Source organism: Lissotriton vulgaris, unplaced genomic scaffold, assembly GCF_964263255.1.
Source record: "Lissotriton vulgaris unplaced genomic scaffold, aLisVul1.2 SCAFFOLD_1172, whole genome shotgun sequence".
NCBI lineage: Eukaryota > Metazoa > Chordata > Amphibia > Caudata > Salamandridae > Lissotriton > Lissotriton vulgaris.
The window spans coordinates 234382-246699 of NW_028251121.1; the positions used below are offsets into that span (position 1 = coordinate 234382).

At 56.3% G+C, this 12318-nt stretch overlaps 1 protein-coding gene across 2 annotated transcripts in view; it reads right to left on the reverse strand.

Annotated features, from left to right (window-relative positions):
* LOC147663021 (agrin-like) overlaps nucleotides 1–12318 on the reverse strand; it is a 558200-nt gene that overhangs the window by 224856 nt on the left and 321026 nt on the right. The window contains exon 1 of one of the 2 annotated variants that reach the window (XM_086950728.1): nucleotides 7069–8420. The exons of the other annotated variant lie outside the window; for it this stretch is intronic. Within the exon in view, the coding sequence (XP_086806854.1) occupies nucleotides 7069–7237 (169 nt within the window). The 5' untranslated portion in view covers nucleotides 7238–8420. Of the gene's footprint in view, nucleotides 1–7068; nucleotides 8421–12318 lie in introns of those variants that run through there. 2 annotated transcript variants of the gene reach the window in all.

Sequence of the window (12318 nt, forward strand, 5' to 3'; positions counted from 1 at the left end):
CTCTCACACCTGTCAAATGCAAGGAAGCACGGAGAGGTCAGCAGCATCTATCACACTGCAGGAGAGAAGCACATCTCACACAGGTGTCAAATGCAAGGAAGCACGGAGAGGTCAGGAGCATCTATCACACTGCAGGAGAGAAGCACATCTCACACAGATGTCAAGTGCCAGAAAGCATGAACAGAGCACCTATCACAATGCAAGAGAGAAGCACATCTCACACAGGTGTCAAATGCAAGGAAGCACGGAGAGGCCAGGAGCATCTATCACACTGCAGGAGAGAGCACATCTCACACAGGTGTCAAATGCAAGGAAGCACGGAGAGGTCAGGAGCATCTTTCACAATGCAAGAGAAGCACATCTCACACCTGTCAAATGCAAGGAAGCACGGAGAGGTCAGGAGCATCTATCACACTGCAAGAGAGAAGCACATCTCACAGGTGTCAAATGCAAGGAAGCACGGAGCAGGGCATCTATCACAATGCAGGTGAAAAGCACATCTCACACAGGTGTCAAATGCAAGGAAGCACGGAGAGGTCAGGAGCATCTATCACAATGCAAGAGAGAAGCACATCTCACACAGGTGTCAAATGCAAGGAAGCACGGAGAGGTCAGGAGCATCTATCACAATGCAAGAGAGAAGCACATCTCACACAGGTGTCAAATGCAAGGAAGCACGGAGAGGTCAGGAGCATCTATCACAATGCAAGAGAGAAGCACATCTCACACCTGTCAAATGCAAGGAAGCACTGAGAGGAGCATCTATCGCACTGCAGGAGAGAAGCACATCTCACACAGGTGTCAAATGCAAGGAAGCACGGAGAGGTCAGGAGCATCTATCACACTGCAGGAGAGAAGCACATCTCACACAGGTGTCAAATGCAAGGAAGCACGGAGAGGTCAGGAGCATCTATCACACTGCAGGAGAGAAGCACATCTCACACAGGTGTCAAATGCAAGGAAGCATGGACAGCGCACGCATTACACCCCCCCGCCCCCCCCCCTTTCGCATCACACTCACAAGGACCTATAACACCCTGCCCGGTCACTGTGGCTCACACGAGTTGTTTTAGCCAATCCCAGTCTCAAAGCAGAGCTAGTGACCTTATGCCAGCATTTCTCGGAGCCCCTCCCACCTCTGATGAGCACACAGACCCCAAAGGCATCGCCGCCCCCCTCTGCCGGCCGCTCCCGCACCTCGTCTACCCGCTGTGCGGTGTGACGCCGATGCGCGCCGCCTTAGGGGCCCCAGCTGGCGAGCGAGGCTTCTGCCTGCATTACCACTGTCAAGCGACCACTTAAAATGCAGCAAAGCGCTCTGAAGTACCCTCTCGCACGTATGTGCAGCTGATGGCACAGGGCTCAGCGAGCCCCGCGGCGGCACGGCTCCCTCTTAGTGCGTGCACGCCCTTTCACCTATTCAGCCCCCCCCCCCATCATTTCTCTTCTATACTTGTGTACAACTTGCCAAAGTGCCTGACAGAAAGTGTGCCATTCTGTTGTGTATGGAGCTATAAAACATCAATTAGCATAACACGTTAATTAGCATAAACCCTCCTGGGGTGCCAGCAGCACGGCATTTTTAATTACTGGGGAAGCGGATTACAGCATGGCACACCACCACACGCGCTCCAAGGCGCCTCGCGGCAGCTTACGGCGCTGCACAAAACATCATAAACAAATGGAACCATAGAGGAGGCGTGACTTTCACGCTCGCAGGGCATAGCCGGAATTCAACCCGTGCAACGGAGAGGCCGCGGCCAGCTGCATAGAGGAGCCCGGACAAGCACCTGTTGTGGGTGTGGGGGGTGTGAAAAGCCAACCCTAACTCCAACGTCATTACCGCCAAAGAATGAAGGGCGGGGCTCAGACAGGAAACACTTTCCCCTCTAAATACAGTTTGTAGTGAAATGCTCAGCTCATACGCCCAGCACTGTGCGGTCCTCTGCACACCAACGAAAGCTCGGGACTTCCGCCCTCTCCGAGAGCTGCAGGGAAGCCTGGACAGACAGACGGGAGCTGCGTGGGAGAGAAGGACCTGGGCGGATGGGGCGTTCTGACTCGACCCCAAGAAGAAAGGTGAAACGACCGTCACGCGCACATAACGTGGGTTAGTTCACACAGATGTTTAATTCACGCGCTTTACCCTGCCCCCTCACCTAAACGTTGCAATAAAATCAATTACTTTTCTCCGTTCAGCTCCCCGGAAACTTTACCCACAGAGAGGATATCCTACCGCTCTGTGACGTACTACAATGTGGCTGGCCAATGAAAACACTACTCCCCATTGAACACAACTGGGACTTCCATCCCCAGCCACAACACAACAGCCCCCTTTCCTCCAGACCACGATCAAGCAGCAGTGCCCCCTTCCAAGTACACTGGAGACCATTCTCACAACTGGTGCATTTTACTCTGTGCTCACTTCCAGTGCTCTGCAGTAAATGCTCTCTCTCAGCTCCTTGCAGCCCATGCTCCCTTCGAGTGCCATGCACTGTATTCTCACTCCCAGTGCCCCCATCCATGCTCTCTCCCAGCACCCCATGCTTACTCCCAATACTCTGCAATCCTTACTTTCTCTCAGCACACCTTGTAGACGAGGCTCTCCCACCACACTTCAGCCCATGCAGGCTCCCAGAACCCTACAGCCAATGCAGGCTCCCAGCACCCTACGACCCATGCACGCTCCCAGCACCCTACAGCACATGCAGGCTCCCAGCACCCTACGGCCCATGCACGCTCCCAGCACCCTACAGCACATGCAGGCTCCCAGCACCCTACGGCCCATGCACGCTCCCACCACACTTCAGCCCATGCAGGCTCCCAGAACCCTACAGCCAATGCAGGCTCCCAGCACCCTACGACCCATGCACGCTCCAAGCACCCTAAAGCCAATGCACGCTCCCAGCACCCTACGACCCATGCGCGCTCCCAGCACCCTACGACCCATGCACGCTCCCAGCACCCTACAGCCCATGCACGCTCCCAGCACCCTACAGCACATGCAGGCTCCCAGCACCCTACGACCCATGCACGCTCCCAGCACCCTACAGCCCATGCACGCTCCCAGCACCCTACGACCCATGCACGCTCCCAGCACCCTACGACCCATGCACGCTCCCAGCACCCTACGACCCATGCACGCTCCCAGCACCCTACAGCCCATGCACGCTCCCAGCACCCTACGACCCATGCACGCTCCCAGCACCCTACGACCCAAGCACGCTCCAAGCACCCTAAAGCCAATGCACGCTCCCAGCACCCTACGACCCATGCGCGCTCCCAGCACCCTACGACCCATGCACGCTCCCAGCACCCTACAGCCCATGCACGCTCCCAGCACCCTACAGCACATGCAGGCTCCCAGCACCCTACGGCCCATGCACGCTCCCACCACACTTCAGCCCATGCAGGCTCCCAGAACCCTACAGCCAATGCAGGCTCCCAGCACCCTACGACCCATGCACGCTCCAAGCACCCTAAAGCCAATGCACGCTCCCAGCACCCTACGACCCATGCACGCTCCCAGCACCCTACAGCCCATGCACGCTCCCAGCACCCTAAAGCCAATGCACGCTCCCAGCACCCTACGACCCATGCACGCTCCCAGCACCCTACAGCCCATGCACGCTCCCAGCACCCTACGACCCATGCACGCTCCCAGCACCCTACGACCCATGCACGCTCCAAGCACCCTAAAGCCAATGCACGCTCCCAGCACCCTACGACCCATGCGCGCTCCCAGCACCCTACGACCCATGCACGCTCCCAGCACCCTACAGCCCATGCACGCTCCCAGCACCCTACAGCACATGCAGGCTCCCAGCACCCTACAGCACATGCAGGCTCCCAGCACCCTACGGCCCATGCACGCTCCCACCACACTTCAGCCCATGCAGGCTCCCAGAACCCTACAGCCAATGCAGGCTCCCAGCACCCTACGACCCATGCATGCTCCAAGCACCCTAAAGCCAATGCACGCTCCCAGCACCCTACGACCCATGCGCGCTCCCAGCACCCTACGACCCATGCACGCTCCCAGCACCCTACAGCCCATGCACGCTCCCAGCACCCTACAGCACATGCAGGCTCCCAGCACCCTACGACCCATGCACGCTCCCAGCACCCTACAGCCCATGCACGCTCCCAGCACCCTACGACCCATGCACGCTCCCAGCACCCTACGACCCATGCACGCTCCCAGCACCCTAAAGCCAATGCACGCTCCCAGCACCCTACGACCCATGCACGCTCCCACCACACTTCAGCCCATGCACGCTCCCAGTACCCTACGGCCCATTCAGGCTCCCAGCACCCTACGGGCCATGCACGCTCCCAGCACCCTACCTCCCATGCACGCTCCCAGCACCCTACAGCACATGCAGGCTCCCAGCACCCTACGGCCCATGCACGCTCCCAGCACCCTACAGCACATGCAGGCTCCCAGCACCCTACGGCCCATGCACGCTCCCAGCACCCTACAGCACATGCAGGCTCCCAGCACCCTACGGCCCATGCACGCTCCCACCACACTTCAGCCCATGCAGGCTCCCAGAACCCTACAGCCAATGCAGGCTCCCAGCACCCTACGACCCATGCACGCTCCAAGCACCCTAAAGCCAATGCACGCTCCCAGCACCCTACGACCCATGCGCGCTCCCAGCACCCTACGACCCATGCACGCTCCCAGCACCCTACAGCCCATGCACGCTCCCAGCACCCTACAGCACATGCAGGCTCCCAGCACCCTACGACCCATGCACGCTCCCAGCACCCTACAGCCCATGCACGCTCCCAGCACCCTACGACCCATGCACGCTCCCAGCACCCTACGACCCATGCACGCTCCCAGCACCCTACGACCCATGCACGCTCCCAGCACCCTACAGCCCATGCACGCTCCCAGCACCCTACGACCCATGCACGCTCCCAGCACCCTACGACCCAAGCACGCTCCAAGCACCCTAAAGCCAATGCACGCTCCCAGCACCCTACGACCCATGCGCGCTCCCAGCACCCTACGACCCATGCACGCTCCCAGCACCCTACAGCCCATGCACGCTCCCAGCATCCTACAGCACATGCAGGCTCCCAGCACCCTACGGCCCATGCACGCTCCCACCACACTTCAGCCCATGCAGGCTCCCAGAACCCTACAGCCAATGCAGGCTCCCAGCACCCTACGACCCATGCACGCTCCAAGCACCCTAAAGCCAATGCACGCTCCCAGCACCCTACGACCCATGCACGCTCCCAGCACCCTACAGCCCATGCACGCTCCCAGCACCCTAAAGCCAATGCACGCTCCCAGCACCCTACGACCCATGCACGCTCCCAGCACCCTACAGCCCATGCACGCTCCCAGCACCCTACGACCCATGCACGCTCCCAGCACCCTACGACCCATGCACACTCCAAGCACCCTAAAGCCAATGCACGCTCCCAGCACCCTACGACCCATGCGCGCTCCCAGCACCCTACGACCCATGCACGCTCCCAGCACCCTACAGCCCATGCACGCTCCCAGCACCCTACAGCACATGCAGGCTCCCAGCACCCTACAGCACATGCAGGCTCCCAGCACCCTACAGCACATGCAGGCTCCCAGCACCCTACGGCCCATGCACGCTCCCACCACACTTCAGCCCATGCAGGCTCCCAGAACCCTACAGCCAATGCAGGCTCCCAGCACCCTACGACCCATGCACGCTCCAAGCACCCTAAAGCCAATGCACGCTCCCAGCACCCTACGACCCATGCGCGCTCCCAGCACCCTACGACCCATGCACGCTCCCAGCACCCTACAGCCCATGCACGCTCCCAGCACCCTACAGCACATGCAGGCTCCCAGCACCCTACGACCCATGCACGCTCCCAGCACCCTACAGCCCATGCACGCTCCCAGCACCCTACGACCCATGCACGCTCCCAGCACCCTACGACCCATGCACGCTCCCAGCACCCTAAAGCCAATGCACGCTCCCAGCACCCTACGACCCATGCACGCTCCCACCACACTTCAGCCCATGCACGCTCCCAGTACCCTACGGCCCATTCAGGCTCCCAGCACCCTACGGGCCATGCACGCTCCCAGCACCCTACCTCCCATGCACGCTCCCAGCACCCTACAGCCCATGCACGCTCCCAGCACCCTATGGCACATGCACGCTCCCAGCACCCTACCTCCCATGCATGCTCCCAGCACCCTACGACCCATGCACGCTCCCACCACACTTCAGCCCATGCACGCTCCCAGCACCCTACGGCCCATTCAGGCTCCCAGCACCTTATGGCCCATGCACGCTCCCAGCACCCTACCTCCCATGCACGCTCCCAGCACCCTACAGCCCATGCACGCTCCCAGCACCCTAAAGCCCATGCACGCTCCCAGGACCCTACGACCCATGCACGCTCCCAGCACCCTACAGCACATGCACGCTCCCAGCACCCTACAGCCCATGCACGCTCCCAGCACACTTCAGCCCATGCACGCTCCCAGTACCCTACGGCCCATTCAGGCTCCCAGCACCCTACGACCCATGCACGCTTCCAGCACCCTACGGCCCATGCAAGCTCCCAGCACCCTACATTGCATGCTCACTCGCTGAACTCTGCAGTACACATTCACTCCCAGTACATTGCACTCCATTCTGTTCCAGTGGCTTGCAGCCCATGCCCACTCCCAGTACCATGCATACTCACTCCCTGCATTCCATGCTCACTCCCAGTACCATGCACTGTATATGCTCACTCTCTGCATTCCATGTTCACTTCCAGTACCATGCACTGTATATGCTCACTCTCTGCATTCCATGTTCACTTCCAGTGCATTGCCTTTCATCCTCTGACCCAGTCGCTTGCAGTCCATATTCACTCCCAGCACCATGCACTGCATGTTCTCTCCGGGTACCTTGCAGTTCCGTACTCATTCCCAGTACCCGGAGGTCCATGGTCACCTCCCGACCGCTGTAGTCTGATCAATCCTAGCCCTCCTCCACACGCCCCCCACAGCCACTCCCCGTTCCCCCACACCCCGGTACCCTGCACCCCCTGCCCTCGGACACGTACAGTTGGTGAGGAAGAGCAGCACTGCGAAGCCCAGGGTGGCCGTGGCCAGCAGGATCAGGCAGACGTTGCACGGGATCATGAAGTACCGGACCACCAGGGACACCTTGTGCTGGTACATGCGCTCCCGCTCCGCGGCGGCGGGGGCCCCCGGGGGCTGGCAGCCGGTCATGCCAGCAGCGGCCACCCGTACCTCCCAGTGGCATTGGGTAGCCAGGGGGTCGCGCCTCTCCCAAAGACGTGGCGTCCTGGCAGGACGGAGACACCTCAAGCCCAGGCGCGCATCCTCGCCTCTCCGGGGGATGCTCTACTCGGCGCGGAGCCTGGACACGGGGCACGAGGGCAATCCGGAGCCAAGGGGGCGCGTGGCAGCGCGAGCCCAGGGGGGCCTCCTCAGACCACTCCACGGGAATCAGGCCAGCTGCAGGCTCTCCGGGGGGTCGGTGGACTCTGGCAACACAAATCCACGACAGCTACAGACCCGGTGAAGCAGGTGCGTGTGGTGCCGTGCACCAATCCAAGCAGGTGTCTGTGCAGTGATCCACGAGGGGGGCACTCCGTGCTTCCCACAGGAACAGCGGCTTGGGTGAATGCACGAGGCGACGGACGTACTCGGCGCTGCGTGGAACTCCAGGCGTGGACGGTGAACCCAGTGACCCTGTGCAGAAGCTCCCGTAGTGCAGTCCGGTTTTATTTTGTGAAATTGGTCCGAGAGGAGAGCGAGCAGCCTGTGGTCCACGCACAGTCAGCAGGTGCGTACTCGGCTCCGTGCGCTAATTTAGGAAAGTAGCATTGCTCACGGGGCGGTAAGTGCCTTGTGTGCACTCGGCGCTGTGCCGGACTGGTGCACAGGAGAACCCGTGAGCAGGTTCAGCACACCGACGTCTTCCCCTCTGAGCGGCGGATGTAGCAGCCCTGTTCTTGGCGCTGAGCTGCAGGTGTCTGCCTTTGCTTAGTAGGAGCACAAAACAAGGTGCAGTTGCACCGGCCCCGAGGTGAATTCGGCACTATGCACCAATCGGAAATAGATCTTTGTCCTGGGGTGTGCTCAGCGCTGTCCAGCCCTCCACTATTCTCGGCGCTACAAATGCATCAGTACCACATGCGAAACCTTACTCCAACCCAGACGTTGGGGTTTGGTGTGGGGATTGGCGTGGGCTCTCGTCGGGATCTAAGAGATTCTTCCGGATTTGGGGGTGTTCAGAGCCCACTGTGCCTCGTCCGAGCTTGGGGTGCTGGACCTTGCCTCTTCTCGGTACGGCGCTCTCTTCTGTGCTGTCCTGCCTTTGCTCGGCGCTTTACTCCCGCACTCGGCGCTGTATAACATGCAGCTCCTATTCACCCCTCTCACCACTAACTTCACTCGGCTCCGGTGCTGCCGCTGTTGCCGGAGGGGGAGGGAGGGCGAGAGAGGGAGGGAGGAAGGGCGATGGGGGAGGAGGAGAGGGAGGGGAGATGGGAGGGGCCAGAGGGAAGGCGGGACAAGCCACAGCAAGAGGTGCCGGTGCCCAGGGACAGACTCCACGCCCTCAGCACCCCGGCTGCTACTCCGCCTGGAACACTTTCACCGTCCACTTATCCGGTAATCCGCCCTGTCATGTTTCTGTGCCCTTATTAACTGTCCCGCACTCACCCCCTGGGTCAGGTACCCCAAAAACCTGCCTGCGAACTTGCGACCTGTGTGCGTGCCCCCCACTAGTCCACTTGCTATCTGCCCCAATCAGCCACATGCCCTGGAAGTGCCCTTTCAACCCTGAGGAGCAGTTCTGCAGTCACCAGACGGACAACACCTAAAAGCCCAGTGACCACTTAAAGAGCCGGAAAGGGACAATGAGAGATATAAGGTAGGGTGATTTAGAGGGAGGAGAAAGGGAAGGAGGCGAGGTACTGGTGAGAGATGAGAAGAGAGAGCAGGAGAGAGGAGTAAGAGAGGAGGGACTTCTCCTCCACTGGAGAACACCTCTCCATCGGATGCCAGGCAAGAGATGCCCCCTCCTCCTCCGGTTCCCCGTTTAAGAGGAGGGCACCTTCCCCCAGAGCTGCCGGTCGGAGGTGGTCCCTCAGTGCTGAAAATGACATCTTCTGTCCCAAAAGGAGAGCTAGACCCTGTCCAGTGCTGAAAAACACCTCTCCCACCAGTGTCCAATCAGAGAGCTGCCTTTAATGACCATCTGTACCACTTTCGTGTCTATGCACACTATAAAGCCACCCTCCTACAGCACCCAGAGTAACCACCTCTTGGCGCAAGAACACTGTACTTTGAAAACCACAGTGAGTCAGCCACGACTCTCGAGCTCTGGTGTGTAAAAACAAGACAATCAGATCATGTAAATCCCCAGGGACACAGCTAGACATGCCCCCTCGTTACGGCAGACGCCGGAGAACCCCTGCTCCCCAGGGCACACTGACCTCGCGGAGACAGCACCTTTCATCTTATGAGCGGGGACTACACTGGCTTGAAGGGCGAGCAGGGGCGGCGGAAGGTTACGGAAATATCGCGCAATCCATCCTACGGCGCTCAAGTGGCCTCGGATTGGCGCCTGGCGCGGAACGCGAGCGGCAACACACGACGAACAAACACTGACAAGTGTGGCTGGCTCAGCAAAGCAGGGCACAGCGACATCTCACCACGGGCGTGCGCTAAAACACCGCCTAGACCGAGCCGCCGTCCACTCAAGCCCCCACCCTCAGGAATATTCTGACATTTATTTTTAGCCAACTCTTCAGTTCGCCCTAATTGTACTTCTGATTGTTACTTCTTTCCACTCCAGTAAACTCTACTTTAATTTAATGAGACTCTGGAACTTTTGAGCTCACTAACCGCATAGTGCAGTGCCTCACCCCTCCCAGGGGCTGTCCCTAAAAATGTGTTATTCAGTGTTAGTTCTTTTGCAGCAAATCTACATTCATGTTCTACAAAGACCTTTAAAAAATATTGTATTTAGAGCTCGTTGTATAGCCCCTAACAAGTGTCCATGTTCAATTGCGTTTGTCCCGACGAAGGTTGCCTTACTTTTTTTCCAGCTGAAACATTGTTGACAATTACGTTTTAAATCTTCCAGGCAAAACAGATTGAATACAATGTTTGAACTATTGGGAAAATAAAGAAGAATTATAAATCTGCTACGTGCTAGTAAAGGAAGCCTAGTGGTCGCCGTATATTCATGTACACGACAGAAATATATGTACATTGTTACACGTTTAAACATGATTATTAGCTTCTTGTTGTTGGGGCAAAGGTGTTCAAGCCTTATTTCCCCTTTACTCAGTGTTAAGAACATTGTTAAAAAACAACCTGCAGAATAAACCTATTATGTACATGTCTCAACTGGGAAGCACTTAAGATTTAAGCCACCAGGTCTTAAAATGCGGTGCAACATGTTTGAGAATCTTCCAAATGAAGTACTCTCTTGATATTAGTGCTAAAGACAGAAGAGCTTCAGAAACTTCTGGAACACAAGAACTTCCATGGTGGCCTGAGTTTGCAAGAATAGTTGAATAATCCAACTGTGGGCGGATCACAACAGTTTGCCCAAGAATGCGCTGGTCTCTATTTACGTTTTGCAAATCAATTTGAATTTATTTGTGTTTGTATTTTGTATTTTTAGCTGCAATAATACTACATAATAATTAATCGAAAACATTTTATCCTCTATTTAAAATTAGCCTCATTATTCTTTTTGCGTTTGACAGCAACATTTTCATTACAATGTATAGAATAGGCAACAACATTATCGTTCGAAAGAATAGATTTACCGCTGATTGAGTCAGAGACCAGAGTATTCGAAAAGTTAACAGTCGAGTACCTAGTATGGTAAATGCCTGAATGAAGCAATCCAGAAAAGGAGGTGGTGATGGACAGAGCATCTGAATTAAGCAGAATACTACTACCCAGTCAGGAGATCACCGTTTTTTAGCTCAATGCACCATCCCAGCCCAGTAAAAGAATTGGCTTGGTAGTTTGGTCTGCCCTGTTCCCATGATGCACTGGGCCAGGGACAGACTAATTTGCATGTAGCCAGGTTCAGAGCTGGGATGGTGCAGTGAGCTAAAAACGGTGATGGATCAATCCCTGATCTGTTGACTGGGTACAAGTGCTCTGTTTAATTCAGATACTCTGTCCATCACCACCCCCTTTTCTGAATTGTATGAAGCAATCGTCAAAAGCCGAATGGTGGCCCGTGGCCAGTGGGGTGGTGTATTTTGTGTGCAGCACTTTTAAATGACTTTTGATCCATTTGAGCAAGAAACATTTTTCGTTTGTTATTGTGTTGAACGCTGTTAATTTAAACGAATGTAAAGAAGAGGGACCATACATTGCACAAGTGACTTGCATATGATTTCTTGCGGTACATTCTGCTAGTTATGGTGCATTATGGCAAGTGAAGCAAATCACTGTTCATGTGGAAAATGCAGCAGGGGTGGATCTGTATAAATCCAGTGGCTGAAGTTAGGACCCCCATATAGGTACAGGAAAGCTTAGCACTATGCAACATAGCCTGTGCGTCATTTGTTAGACATGGCCATCTCATCGCTGCTTGGGTAAAAGGTGCCCTAGTGAGTACTATAGTGGGGCACACAGTGACAGGGGTGACAAGGGAATATGTGCTCTTAAAGTCTCAGTTGTGGAGAGCTTCCTCAAAGATACTCTTAGGATTAATGTTCGGCAAGATAGTGGGACTATCAGGAAGGTTGTGTACCCCCAGCCAATGAATGATGTCTCCTTGAAGGGGGTTAGAATCTGTACTTCATATGCTCCTTCTACACCCTGCAGAGCCGATGGCCCATCGCTTCTATGGGGCTCTCGGTCACAGTGGTATTGAGAGATAGTAGCAACGCCAACTCTACCAATACCAAAACACTCCGCCTCTTGGTAAGATCACACAGCACCTCCAAGCAGTCAGGCTAGAGGGATGGGAGAGCCACCCCCTCAAGTGAACACCACCAAAATAGGCAGGATAACCAACTTATCTAGCAAAGACAAAGCCTATCTAGGACCATGAAAGCCTCCATAGCAAGGTTTTACAGACCACTGGCAGGAAAGGGTCTCTCCTTATTCTCGTTATTGGAAACAGAATGCAGGGCACTGAATGACATCAGGGTGAGGTCCTGGCAATGCTCCCCAGATGCAGACCTTTGTGCTACAAGCACATCCTGGCTGAGCTCAATTTAGAACAAGGATGGTCCGCAGAAGCACGGCATGCATGCTCCAGAACTTTTGGGAATCAGATTTTAATATTCCCGGTAATAGAC